Source organism: Macrobrachium nipponense, chromosome 24 (assembly GCF_015104395.2).
Source record: "Macrobrachium nipponense isolate FS-2020 chromosome 24, ASM1510439v2, whole genome shotgun sequence".
Classification (NCBI taxonomy): domain Eukaryota; kingdom Metazoa; phylum Arthropoda; class Malacostraca; order Decapoda; family Palaemonidae; genus Macrobrachium; species Macrobrachium nipponense.
This window is the reverse complement of record NC_061091.1, coordinates 68,119,106-68,133,525: the sequence shown is the minus strand read 5'-3', so window position 1 is coordinate 68,133,525 and position 14,420 is coordinate 68,119,106. Positions and strand designations below refer to the sequence as shown.

The following is a 14,420-nucleotide window of genomic DNA, read 5'->3' as shown; positions in this document are numbered from 1 at the left end:
AAATTCCTAATTAATTATCTTTATTATATATATATATATATATATATATATATATATATATATATAGATATATATATATATATGACTGGTAAAAGTGTTCTGTAACAACAGAATTCCATCTAATAAAAGGAGCCCATAAAAACACCAAAATGTAGAGAGAAAAGTACTGTATTTCAGAGACTGCTGTCTCTCTCTTCAGGTATATGAATGAGAAAAGTTTACAGAAAAGGTGGTATTTATACCAAGAGATTCGTCCACAAGTAAGCCAATTTAGGTCACCCCCGCTGATAATCTTCCTTTAATCTTCTTAAGCGTTGGTTGAATGAACACTGCGTCGACGATGTCGGATGTCCAATTCCCTTTTGAGATGTTCATTACCTGCTTCTCTTTTATTAAGGCCGATTCCATCATTTGACTCTTGTACCGGCAGTTGCTGCTATAAATTACACGTGACATATTCCAGTTTATTCTATGGTTATGTTCATTTATATGATTGAAAATAGCCGAGTTCTGTTGTCCATACCTAACTGACCGTTTGTGTTGTATTAATCTCTGGGGAAGTGATTTACCTGTAAATCCGATGTAAGATTGGTCACAGTCCTGGCATGGGATCTCATATACCCCAGAGTCTTTGGGCGATGTCTTTTGTTGGACGTTAATCAGGGATTTGGCTAAGGTATTTGGGTAGGTAAATGCCCAGCATCAAATTTAAAGTTGAATGGGAAACAGACAACAAAATTCCTTTTCTTGATGTTTTAATAATCAGAGACACGACAGAATACAAATTTACCATATACAGAAAACCACGTTCTCACTTTCATATATTCACTATTTTAGCTATCATGACAATACCATCAAGATAGGTCTAGCTAGCAACCTATTCTTAAGAGCCTTACGAATTTGTTCCCCAGATTTCCTGGAAAAAGAATTTGAACTAATTCGCAAGCAACTTTCATCTTTAAAGTATCCTGACCATATAATTGAGAAAGCAATTCAAAAAGCAAACGTAATTTTCTACCGACCCCCTAAAGACAAGACCAGAGACACACCCAACAATAAAATAAAAATTCCCCACCTGGAGACGATTAAGAGAGTAACTCACACCCTTGGGAAATCCAACCCTTTTGCATTTACCTACCCAAATACCTTAGCCAAATCCCTGATTAACGTCCAACAAAAGACATCGCCCAAAGACTCTGGGGTATATGAGATCCCATGCCAGGACTGTGACCAATCTTACATCGGATTTACAGGTAAATCACTTCCCCAGAGATTAATACAACACAAACGGTCAGTTAGGTATGGACAACAGAACTCGGCTATTTTCAATCATATAAATGAACATAACCATAGAATAAACTGGAATATGTCACGTGTAATTTATAGCAGCAACTGCCGGTACAAGAGTCAAATGATGGAATCGGCCTTAATAAAAGAGAAGCAGGTAATGAACATCTCAAAAGGGAATTGGACATCCGACATCGTCGACGCAGTGTTCATTCAACCAACGCTTAAGAAGATTAAAGGAAGATTATCAGCGGGGGTGACCTAAATTGGCTTACTTGTGGACGAATCTCTTGGTATAAATACCACCTTTTCTGTAAACTTTTCTCATTCATATACCTGAAGAGAGACAGCAGTCTCTGAAATATAGTACTTTTCTCCCTACATTGTGGTGTTTTTATGGGCTCCTTTTATTAGATATATATATATATTATATATATATATATATATATATATATATATATATATATATTATATGTATATATATATATATATATATATATTATACTGTATATATATATATATATATATATATATATATATTATATATATATATATATATATATAATATACATATACTTACATATACACATATACATCTTATACATATACACATATACATATACATAAATATGTATATTTTTTTATACTGTAGGATATGTTTGTTTGACCATTGACCATTAAATTGTCCAAAAATATTAATAACTTAATTTTTTTAGGCTTAAGTGTATTAGGTGCGTGCCTTAAACTAAATAATAGATGATAATCATTTGCTGAATTTATCATACTTTCAGTTGTTATATCAAGTTTACATTGATGCCTACTGAATCATTTTGATTTTCATATTCATTCTTGAGATTGATATGAAAGCATTGATTTTATAACAAGGAAGTGTCCCTTGGTCACCAACTTTTATACTGTGCTTAGTTTGGTCTAATAGGCTTCCTCTTCATATTTATTAAATATCAAGAAGATGAAATAATAGTTTAATGTATGACACTTACCTGGCAGGTATATATATAGCTATATTCTCTGTTCCACCTGGCAGAAATTTTCAAAACTCGCGGCAAACGCTAGTAACCTATTAGTAGTTCAGGCAACCACCACCCCGTTACCGTGGCGCTAGCGCTAGGAACCGTCCCATTGGGCCAGATTTTCTCTGCCAGCCGAACCGGCAACATTGTTGGTGGTTCCCTGCTAGAATTTTCATTCTCGTTGGTGACTGATCTTGGATTTTTGGTATTGTACTCGGAAACGTTAGCTTGGCATTCGCTTTGGATTGTTCTTTAAAGATGTCTGATACTGGAAGTATGTTTAGAGTGTGTGTCCAGAGGGGGAGGGTGTAAGGTAAGATTGCCGAAAGCTTCGGTCGACCCTCATACCGTTTGTAAGAAGTGTAGGAGAATGTGTGTACTTGGGATAACAGATGCATTGAATGTGAGAATTTATCAGAGAAGGAATGGAAGGTCTTTATGAAATATGTTGAGAGGCTTGAGAAAGATCGTGTAAGGAGATCTGTTCTCGTAGTGAGAAGTCGAATTCTTCTAGTAAAACAAGGAGTGAATGTATTCCTCTCCAGCTCCTTCTAACGTAGAATGGTAGTTCCTTCTCCCCAGGTATCTCCTGCGCCCGCTGCTGTATCGGAGGAGGCGAACGATACAAATATTGTGAAAGTGTTCGCTGCCCTTGCGTCCATGGGCGACCAGATACAGCGACTTACAGATAGAGTTAGTGCTTTTGATGTCAGTGAAAGTGTAGTGGAGGGGGCGTCTGATCGTCTCTCTCGTGCTCCTAGACCTAGACCTCTGTCAAGCTCCCAGACCCAAGGGAGAAGGCCATGTCGACAGTCGAAGGGAGGCGAGAGAGGTTTTGTCACGGTCAGGCGTCCCTTCGAACAGTCCTGTTGCAAGTTCCCAGGCTGTTACAGTTCGCCGCAGAAAAGGCGTACTGGGAAGTGTGCGTCCTCGGAAGGTTCGACTTCCGAGCGAGAACGTCGGTATGCAGTGGTGTCTCGCCCACTCAAGAGGACGTTTAGGACATCAACTGCTCTCGAGAGACAGGTGCAAGATAGTGAGGCTTGAGTAGTCCTGAGGTGTTGTCATCCTCGGAAGACGGGGACGCAGTGCCGATCAAGAGGAAAGGATTTTTCGTACTAGAGAGGACGCAGGACGCACTGGTGATATACGTCCGTCTCGGCATGGTATTTCCATGGGAGAATCGCCTCCATCTTCTCATGTATCCTCCCCTCGTATTTCTCCGTCGTGTAGAGTACAAGATCGCTCTCCGTTAGGTCGCAGTCCCAGCTCGTAATCCTCATCCTTCGTCGTCTACCATTCAGGGAGGATGGTACGAAGCATTTCTTACGGGAAATGCAGTCCAAGTTGGCAGTGCTGGTGAAGTCTTGGGATGCTCCTGAACAAGCATCTTCGAGGCGTAAGGACGATTTTCTTCCCATTAAGTCTTCTAAAAGGGCAGACAAGGACGCGTTCGCCGAGGACGCAGGGCGCACTGGCGCTAGGAGGGAAATAGTTTCGGAAGAAGCAGGACGCAAACGTCAGGACGCGGGAACATGGTGGACGCAGGACGCAGGCGGCAGGACATCGAGAGGCGGCAGGACGCCGACGCCTCGGTAGCCGCAGGACGCAGGCGGCAGGACTCTATTCCTTCAACGAAGCGTCAATACGACGAGGATTTACAAGACATTTCTTCAGCAGAAGAAGAATTGGAAGTAATTGAAGAAAAGAATACGGAACCTTCTTCAGATTATAAGGTTCTGACTTCACGTCTTATGGCTGTTTTTGAGGGGGAATTTAAACCGACAGCTCCGTTATCCCCCTTATCACAGTTTTCCAAGACTAGGACTCCAAAGAAGTCCTCTTTCCTTAAAATGACAATGTCGATTTCGGCAAAGAAGGCCCTTCAACGGGTGAATGACTGGATGAAGGAGAAGAAAGAAGCGGGAAAATACTCTTTTGTTTTTCCTCCAGCTAAGTTGGCTTCTAAATCAGAGTATGGTACGCTACTGGAGAAAGTCTAGGCCTGGGAGTACCTGCCTCCTCCCAGGGGGACTTCTCCAGTATAGTAGACAGCTCACGCAGACAGGCGTTACAGTCTGCCAAGGTCTGGTGGACTTCTTCAGAATTTGACCATCTGTTTAAAGGGATTTTTAGGACTTTCGAAGTCTTCAATTTCTTGGATTGGTCCTTGGGAGCTCTAGCGAACTCCCTAGAAGAAGAGGATTCACAGGACTTAGAAACAGCTAAGAGCATTATGTCCTGCATGGATAAGGCTCTGAGAGACGGAACGAATGAACTGGCTTCGTTATTTACAGCAGGAGTACTTAAGAAGAGATCACTGTTGTGTTCGTTCGCTTCAAAAGGAGTTTCTAACTCTCAGAAATCGGAGTTACTGTTCTCTCCTTTTTCGAAACAGCCGTTTCCTTCAGAGGTGATTAGGGATATAGCTCTCTCCCTTTCGCAGAAAGCCACTCAAGATCTTCTTTCTTCTTCAGTTAAAAAGTTCTTACCAACCAAGTTGGTGAAGAAGACTCCAAAGGATACTAGGCCGTCGCAACAGCCCTTTCGAGGAAGAACATTCGCTCGACCCGCCTTTAGGGGTAAGAGAGTACCCGCGAAAAGGAGCCAAGACACCCTCTAAAGAATGAGAACTCAGTCCTCCAGACGACAGTGGGAGCCAGACTTCAAGGTTTTTGGGAAGTTTGGCAGGATATGAAGGCAGATCCCTGGGCTGTCAATGTAGCTCGGGAAGGGTACAAGATTCCTTTCTTGAAAAGACCTCCTCTCGCAACATCTCCGAGAGCCCTCGGGGCAAATTACAACGATTTAGAGAAGAAAGCGGCTCTGTGGGAGCAAGTAGCTTCCATGCTAGAGAAAGGAGCCATAGAACCTGTTCGGATCACGAAATCTACGGGATTTTACAACCGTCTGTTCCTGGTTGCGAAGTCCTCGGGAGGTTGGAGGCCAGTGCTGGACGTAAGTCAACTGAATCTTTTCGTAGAAAAGACCAAGTTCACTATGGAGACGAACGATTCAGTACTGGCAGCGGTACGTCCAGGGGACTGGATGGCGACTCTGGACTTACAAGACGCATACTTTCATATTCCGATTCATCCAGGAAGCAGGAAGTATCTAAGGTTTGTGATTCAGGACAGGGTCTTTCAGTTCAAGGCCCTATGCTTCGGCCTTTGCACAGCACCTCAAGTGTTCACGAGGATGATGTCCAATGTGGCGAGATGGTTACATTTAAGAGGGATCAGAGTGTTTTTATCTGGACGACTGGTTGATAAGATCCCAATCAAGAAGTCAATGTCTGGAGGACTTGAGTCAAACATTGGACTTGGCAAAAGAACTAGGTCTAGTAGTGAATATGGGAAAGTCTCAATTGGAGCCCCAACAACAGATAGTTTATTTGGGGATACAGATATCGGCAGTGACTTTTCGGGCTTTTCCGTCCCCCGAGAGGCAATCGCCCAAAGTGCATTCGGAAGGTGCAGGACTTTCTAAAGAAAGACCGATGCTCTGCAAGAGAGTGGATGAGTCTACTGGGCACACACTCTTCGCTAGAGAGGTTCATTTCTTTAGGAAGACTGCACATGAGACCCCTTCAGTTTTTCCTGAAGGATTCATGGCCAAGAAAATTGCAACCGGATTCCTTCCAGTTTCTAATTCCGGCCGAAGTAAAGGAGGAATTAAAGTGGTGGCTAACTCCAGGCAGGTTAGCAAGAGGGATGTCGCTTCAGCAGAAGAACCCAGACCTCGTGTTGTTTTCAGACGCGTCGGACGCGGGTTGGGGAGCGACATTAGGCCCTCAAGAGGTGTCGGGACTTTGGAGCAAGGTCGAAACGAAGTGGCACATAAACAGGAAGGAAACTGATGGCAATTTTCTTGGCTTTGAAGCATTCAGAGAGTTGATTCGAAACAAGACAGTGCAGGTCAACTCGGACAACACCACGGCTCTGGCATACATCCGGAAACAAGGGGGAACTCATTCTTTTCCCCTTTACGATCTGGCAAAAGAAATTCTGCTTTGGGCGGAAGAGGAAAAGGTCGTGATACTCACCAGGTTTATACAAGGAGAGAAGAACGTGGGTGCGGACCTGTTGAGCAGAAGAGAGCAACTTCTCTCGACGGAGTGGACGTTGCACATGGAGGTTTGCCAGAGCCTGTGGAAGTTGTGGGGCCGTCCGGTAGTGGATCTGTTTGCGACAGACAGAACAAAAAGGTTACCAACATATTGCTCTCCGGTTCCAGACCAGGAAGCAGTGGCGGTCGATGCATTCCTGATGGATGGTCAAACTTAGATCTGTACGCTTTTCCTCCGTTCAAGGTGCTGGGGAAAGTGATGAAGAAGTTCAGGGAGAGCAAAGGAACGAGGATGACTTAATAGCCCCGTTTGGCCGGCCCAAAGTTGGTTCAAAACAGAGGTCACTGGAACTGGCGACAGTAGACGCCAAGGACTCTTCCTCTAAGAGTAGATTTACTCAGACAACCCCACTTCGACCAGGTTTCACAAGAATACCCTCGCTCTGGGTCTGACTGCGTTCAGACTATCGAACGTCTGGTCAGAGCGAGGGATATTCTAGAGAGGTGGCCAGTGCAGTGGCTAGAGCCAGAAGAACTCCACTATCACAGTGTATCAGTCGAAGTGGGACAATTTCCGGAAGTGGTGTAAGAACAGGAAAGTGTCTTCATCCAGTACCTCTGTGACCCAAATCGCAGATTTCCTTCTATACTTGAGGAAGGATTTACGCTTATCAGTTTCGACAATAAAAGGTTATAAGAGTATGCTAACCTCAGTGTTTAGACACAGGGATCTAGACATCTCGAATAACTTAGACCTTAGAGATCTGATTAGGTCGTTTGGTACGAAGAAACAATCAGAATGCAGGCCTCCTGCGTGGAACCTTGATGTGGTCTTGAAGTATTTAACTTCTAGCAAATCGAGCCGTTAGAGGAATCCTCTCTGAGAGATCTTGCTAAGAAGACTATCTTTTTAGTAGCATTGGCAACTGCTAAAAGAGTTAGTGAGCTTCAGGCCATATCGAAGAAGGTGGGATGGAGACATGGCATGCAGTGTGTTCATTCCAAGAAGGTTTCTTGGCCAAGAATGAGAATCCAGCTAATCCTTGGCCAAGATCCTTTGAAGTTTTGGGTCTAGCTGAATTGGTGGGTCAAGAGCAAGAAAGAGTTCTCTGCCCAGTGAGAGCATTGCGATGGTATATAGAAAGAACAAGAGTTATCAGAGGGAAGTCTGATGCTCTGTGGTGTTCAGTTAAAGACCCCACTAGACCCATGACGAAGAACGCGCTAGCCTTCTTCATGAGAGAGTTAATTAAAGAGGCTCATATGTTGTGTGAAGAGCAGAGCTTTGGTATTTTGAAAGTGAAGGCTCATGAAGTCAGGGCAGTGGCGACTTCATTAGCTTTTAAAAAGAATTTAGCCCTCAAGGAAATTATTGAATCCACATATTGGAGAACTAATTCAATATTTGCGTCTCATTATCTTAGGGATGTTCAGACATCCTTTGATAATTGTCAGACGCTAGGTCCATACGTGTCTTCGGGTACAGTATTGGGCAAAGGAGTTACTACCCCATAACCTTCTTTTAAGCTAGTTGATTTTAATAGGTGATGGTGTTTGTGTTTATTGGTCGTCTGAGAAAAGTGTGCGGTACTTTCTCAGTCTTGTTAGTATTATCCGGTGATGGTGTGTGTGTAGTTCAGGTAAATGATCTATTACTAGCTTGAATGACGTGGCATAAGAGGGCTGTACGGATCTGTCAACACATTGGTCACGTCCAGTTGTCAGTTCCAGTCTTAGCTTCTTCAACATACAGGACACTTCCTTGTTGAGAGCTACTAAGGTTTAAGCAGGCTTAGAGGCAGGACCTATGAAGTCAGCTACCTTAGCAGGTAAGGAACCTAGAGTTTTAATAATATTTTAATAATATTTTTATACTCTAAGAATGTTGCTGTCTTTGACCCACCTCCAAATGTGTCAATCAGCTATATATATACCTGCCAGGTAAGTGTCATACATTAAAATGAAGTTTTTATGATAAAACCAAAGTTTTAATGTATACTTACCTGGCAGGTATATATAATTTAATTCCCACCCGACCTCCCCTCAGGAGACAGGGTTCAGAGAAAATCTGGCCCAATTGGGAACGGTTCCTAGCGCTAGCGCCACGGTAACGGGGTGGTGGTTGCCTGAACTACTAATAGGTTACTAGCGTTTGCCGCGAGTTTTGAAAAATTTCTGCCAGGTGGAACAGAGAATATAGCTCTATATATACCTGCCAGGTAAAGTATACATTAAACTTTGTTTATCATAAAAACTTCAGTTGTTATATCAAGTTTACATTGATGCCTACTTGAATAATTTTGATTTTCATATTCATTCTTGAGATTGATATGAAAGCATTGATTTTATAACAAGGAAGTGTACCTTGGTCACCAACTTTTATACTGTGCTTAGTTTGGTCTAATAGGCTTCCTCTTCATATGTATTAAATATCAAGAAGATGAAATAATAGTTTATATGAAACATCCCAAATAATTGTTCATACGAAGTAATTTTCTTAAATGAGTATTTCATGGTAATTGTCATTTCTAATCGGATTTGAAAGTTTGTCTTCATGTGTTTCATTTGTTATGCTTGCTTTCTTCAGGTTCTGCTGCAGCACGGAGCAAATGTGGAAGAACATAATGAAAATGGCCACACACCACTGATGGAAGCTGCTTCTGCCGGTCATGTAGAGGTTGCCAAGGTAATGTTTTCATGTGACCCTTGAATATTGATGAACTACATTTATAGTTTACAGTTTATTCTTATGTATTGAGTGGCTTCATCACTAACCTATCACTGAAACAGCTTACATTTATTGTTTCTAGACATAACAAGGTCTTTAGTTTGACAGACGTGGCAAGTGATAGTCCTCTGCACATGTGTCTCCTTGAACTTGCTCTGCTTTTGAATTCCTGATGCTGTTAACAGCTGAGCATCTTTCCCAAGACTTTTTACTCCTGAGTGATGCACCTTAACAGGTAGCTATTTTTCCAGTGCAGTTCCTTGGCCTCAGTATTTTGGATACTTATCGAACAAATAGTGGGATTGATGACAAATTGACTACTTTTGGACACAGTGCCATCCATTCCAAAGATCTGTGCTGTCTGTCTGGCCATGGAAATTTTTTATGGCATGAATATGACTTGTCAACATTTTGCTGAGCGAAGTCCCAAAAAGAGAATCTTGTATTTGGCCTGAGCAGAGTGGTCACTGATTGTGAAAATTGTAGGTGGTGTGGGATTTTTAGGCTACTCCTGTGGTGGACCTTTTTACAATACTGTACGTTTAAATAACACACTTTAAATGAACTACCTTTGGCAACTGGATCCTGCTGCTTGGAAGTTCATTGTGATGCTGCACTCTAGGGATGGCTATGGATATGTCTTCCTGTCTTTTATTACTTGGACTGGGGTCCCATCAAAATTACTCATGGAAAGAGACCAGACACTCTTCATATATTACAGCAGCTGCAGTCAAAATGGCACACAGAACATCAAATAACTTTTATCAGGAAGAGTGAGCCAACTTTGTAGCTAGAATTAAAGCAAACTTTTTTTCCATCTTTAACCTTATGGAGAAAAGGTTATCTTTGTTATTAAAAAAAATAGTTTCTCTTTGTAGCATGTTAATCCACCACAGTCTGGATTGGAGTGCTGGTTTGGACCTTTTCTATCACCAGCAGTGAAGATCTGTGTCCAGTGAAAATCTTAGGACCACTAGAGGCTCAAGAAACAACTTGGTAGATTTTCTTTCTACCATCCTACCTTAGAATTAAGTTTCTAGCTATCTTGAATGCTACAATAACATGATGGCTAGCAAACCAGTAAAGGTGAGAGTTTTTGCATTAGGACAATCATAGCTTGAAAAACACCTTATAGTTTGAAAGTGTTTCATGGGAAAGTTGTAATTCCTGTTTTTACTTTAGAGATGGAACTTGCAACTGGATTAATGCAGTGCATATCACATAAGCAGTCTTGCATGGTGGACCATTCTACTGCTTTGGCATCCTTTATAAATTGCAGTTTGAGCTATCAAACTGCATGGGGGATGAGAAAAAAAAAGATTGTTTACTATAAAATAGTGCAGTAAAAACCCATGCTATTTATAATGTTCTCCCTTCACTTAGCACCACTTAAAACCTTGCAGTCTTTTCCAGATGAGAAAAAGCGAGGCTGGTGAACGAAAGATACCAAAGGTTCCAGCTGGTGCATGTGCAGAGGGCTTGTGTTCTTCAGTCTGTGGGATAAAAGTTTGCAATTTTTTCAGGATTTTCAGAGACTGTGAATGTTGGGCTGTGTATGTGATTGATGGGTTTGTATAGAAAAATGCTTGAAACAATATTGATATCTGAAGATGGTATTACCATTACTGTTTTATAAAACAGAAGGCATACCAATCATATATCAGATTACTTGTAACAATTATGGATAGTTTATACAGAAATTAAATTAGGATTTTCATTTTTTCCCTTAAAGAATTGAAATGGATAATTTGTCTTTCAGATCTTGTTGGAGCAAGGTGCAGGAATCAACACCCATAGTAACGAATTTAAAGAATCGGCCTTAACCTTAGCGTGCTATAAGGGTCACCTCGAAATGGTCAAGTTTTTACTGGATGCTGGGGCAGATCAAGAGCATAAGACGGATGAGATGCACACTGCCCTGATGGAAGCCAGCATGGATGGTCATGTCGAGGTTGCCCGCCTTTTGTTAGACTCTGGCGCCCAGGTATTTTATTTTCATATTTAAAATCAAAAAGTTTTCCCGAATGTTTTTTTTTTTTTCAAAATGGACTCTGGTTTAAGAAGTCAGAAATGAAGATAAAATAAGATGGCTGTTTTTATGCAGTATGTTGACTAAGCAAATTAGTTAAGTTTGCAAGGAAGACTACAGTTCTGGAGTTGCTGTGAATTAATACAGTCAGCCCATGAAATATGGTTGAAAAATGTAAATATGTTCAGTATATCCTAAGATGCAAAACTTTAATTTTCTCTATGCTGAGCATATCAAATATAAAAATTTCAGCTTTAAACTTAGAAGCATATTTTATACTATTTTTGTTTGTACCATCACTTACATGGAATTCGAATGAGAACTAGAAACTTTATATTTCTTGTTATTAACTTATGTTGTACAATGTATTTAGTTTTCCATGTTTATAGTTTTGAGGATTTTAAATCAAAGCAATCTTTAAATCTAGAAATAAAGAAACTATTGCTGTAGGTGGTTAAAGAGTTAGTTATGCTGGGGTGTCACATTCACGTATCACGACGGCGTATGCCCACGTATGTGGATCGTGGGCATCATCCTGGTGAAATGACCTTGAACAGCTGGTAAACAGGACAGGGGCTAACGGACGTAAAGCCACCACCGTAAATTGCGCCACAAATGTACGTGCAAAGAAATCAAGGTCAGACGTCTACCTGAAACTTACCCTGATAGTGTAATGTTCTATTTACATCAACTTCACGTCGTTACCACACCCACCGTTGTGGTGCTTTTGGGGTACAGAATGGCTGGCCTGTAAACAGAGCAGACTGTAAAGTGATGGAACATGTATGAGAGAATGTAAAAATATTGCATTCTGAAAATCCAGGTTGTAAATTCACTTTGGTAGAATTCTGCATGTACTGTAAAATATTGTATATTTGCAACAAATAAAAAAAAATTAAGTCAGACATTAGTAATGATACATACCACTGGCACGGGTTCCCTAAACATTTTATTGGCTTCTTCTGACGGACAATTTTGGGGGGTTGAGGAAGTAGAATATGTTCAATATCCACTTCTCCCTGTCCGTCAGTCGTCTTCCGTGTCACTGTCATCACACTGTATCTCGTCCAACTCAGACTCCTCTAGGTGAAAGATGGCATTTCCTCAACCTGAGTGTCCACGGGAGTGGCTGTAGGAGTCTTCTCCAGGCCAAAAGAAGGTCCTGCAAGAAGATGTGACGTTGATGGTCCCTTCCTTGGTCGTTTTAGGAGGTTCGGCATTTTGAAGGGCGTTGTGCAGAGTACTTGGAGGAAACTGCTGGTCTCGGGAGATGGAAACAACAGCTGACCTGAGGGTTGTTGTTTTTGTTGTTGTTGTATTGAGCCAACACTTCTTGTTGGCACGGGCCTTTCCCTTGTTCGGCCCGTAGGTGATCTGAAAAGATTCTTTAGGTGGACCTGAGGGCGCCGACCTGTCCTTTTATACCATGCTACAGCGTGCCATGTCATACAGGGTTGTAAATGTGCGAAATGGTTTCCCCGTAGGCTACAGCGCAATTAGGAGGCCCACGTGCTTCGTGGCAGAAAGAAAATAACGACGGCAAGCAATGCAGGTGACCCTAGCGCCTACCCTGCAGTAGTCACTGTGGGTCCCATGTGCAATGCCTGGAGCTACGTCAGGTGACATTTGGCGTGACCACCCACAACTTGTTTTGAACATTTCAAAACTGGAGTGGGCTACGGCGCCCTAGTGGGCGGAGCTTAGAGCCCAGATAACCCGTCACCGTACGCCTACGATTTTACGTATGTTTTATGTTACATTTATGGTTTACTTACGTAAGCTGTTGCCAACTACCAATTTCCGCTCATGCGTGGGGATGCGTGTTGATACGTGAATGTGTGACCTTAGCATTAGGGTGTTTGCATCAGTATTAAATGTGCATAGTAAATATTTTTATTATTGCACTGTGGTGGGTCCAAATCTTTATCAAACACGTGATTTGCAACCAAATCACTCAATAAAACATCAGTTTTCCTCGCCTATCAATGCTTTGTTTTCACAGCATGTTAAAGATATGTCATCACAGAAATTGGTAATTTTTAGAAATGAAGTACTACAGAAGCCCTTCAGAATTATAAAGTGAAAAATAAGTCCCTTGCCAAACAAATTAGATTTGCCCTTTACAAATAATATGAAGAAACCGATAAGCAGTCAAAGCTGCAACTACGGTGACAAGATCATGCATAGATATTCTTATTAGTCCCCCAAATCAGTGGCGTACAATATTGGTGCTCGCCATGAGTGAATCCGTCCACCACCCAAAACCTGTTAGTGCTACTCAAATGAGGGTATCCATGTATGAATGGTTAAAGCTCTTATATTACAGAGTTAGACTTGACAGAAGTTGGTTTCTGATAACCTGGTAATATTGTCTGGTTATTTACTGTGAATATCATTACAGTTCAACTTTTGCAGTGGTATGTGTATTCATTGCTCACATAAGGAAAGATGGAATTTTTCTGATTTTGTCACTGAAATTTTCATATCAAGTTAGTTGTTTATTACATAAATATTGAATTTGGATTCCAATATAGTCTTACATGGGAGTTGCATTTAAATTGACATAGTTATATTTCATTGCTGAGTAAAATGATTTTCTTTTCCAGGTAAACATGCCAGCGGATAGCTTTGAGTCACCACTAACCCTAGCTGCCTGTGGTGGCCACACCGATCTTGCACTGTTGCTGGAACGTGGCGCAAATATAGAGGAAGTAAATGATGAGGGTTACACCCCCCTCATGGAAGCTGCTAGGGAAGGACATGAGGAAATGGTGACATTACTTTTAGCTCACAGTAAGTAAGGGTGGTTTTCTTCATGAAGCATGACTTAGGGCAGGCAACTGTTTCTCTTTATGCAAAAATATAATCAGGTTGATATATTTTGAGTGCATAATGATGGCACTGTCCATAACCAATGCATGTAAGTCATCCATAATAGTGACAGTTGCATAACTAGTGAATGTGGCAAAAGCAGCTTTTGATTTTTTCATCATTGATTATGGTAGTTTTTGGTATCTTTTGCAAACAGGTCTTTATTTGTTTATTTTATAATAAATGCATATAATATACCATATATACTCGTGTAACAAATTTTCACCGTAAAACAATAATTTGATCATGTTTCTCATGTAACATGCGAGTTCAATTTTTGAAACCAAATTACAATAGGCTAACCTCTTTTCCTCTTGTTTATCTATCCCATTTTTTAGTTAGGCTAACCCCTTTTCCTCCATCTCTTTATCTATCCCATCTTCTAGTTAAGTTAAAAAGAGTAAAA

The 14,420-nt window shown here is 41.2% G+C and overlaps 1 protein-coding gene across 1 annotated transcript in view; it reads left to right on the top strand.

Moving 5' to 3' along the window:
• LOC135205748 (ankyrin repeat domain-containing protein 17-like) overlaps window positions 1-14,420 on the top strand; it is a 136,399-nt gene that overhangs the window by 43,829 nt on the left and 78,150 nt on the right. Inside the window, 3 exon segments of the mRNA XM_064236864.1 lie at window positions 8,974-9,072; window positions 10,874-11,098; window positions 13,750-13,936. Of these exon segments, the coding sequence (XP_064092934.1) occupies window positions 8,974-9,072; window positions 10,874-11,098; window positions 13,750-13,936 (511 nt within the window).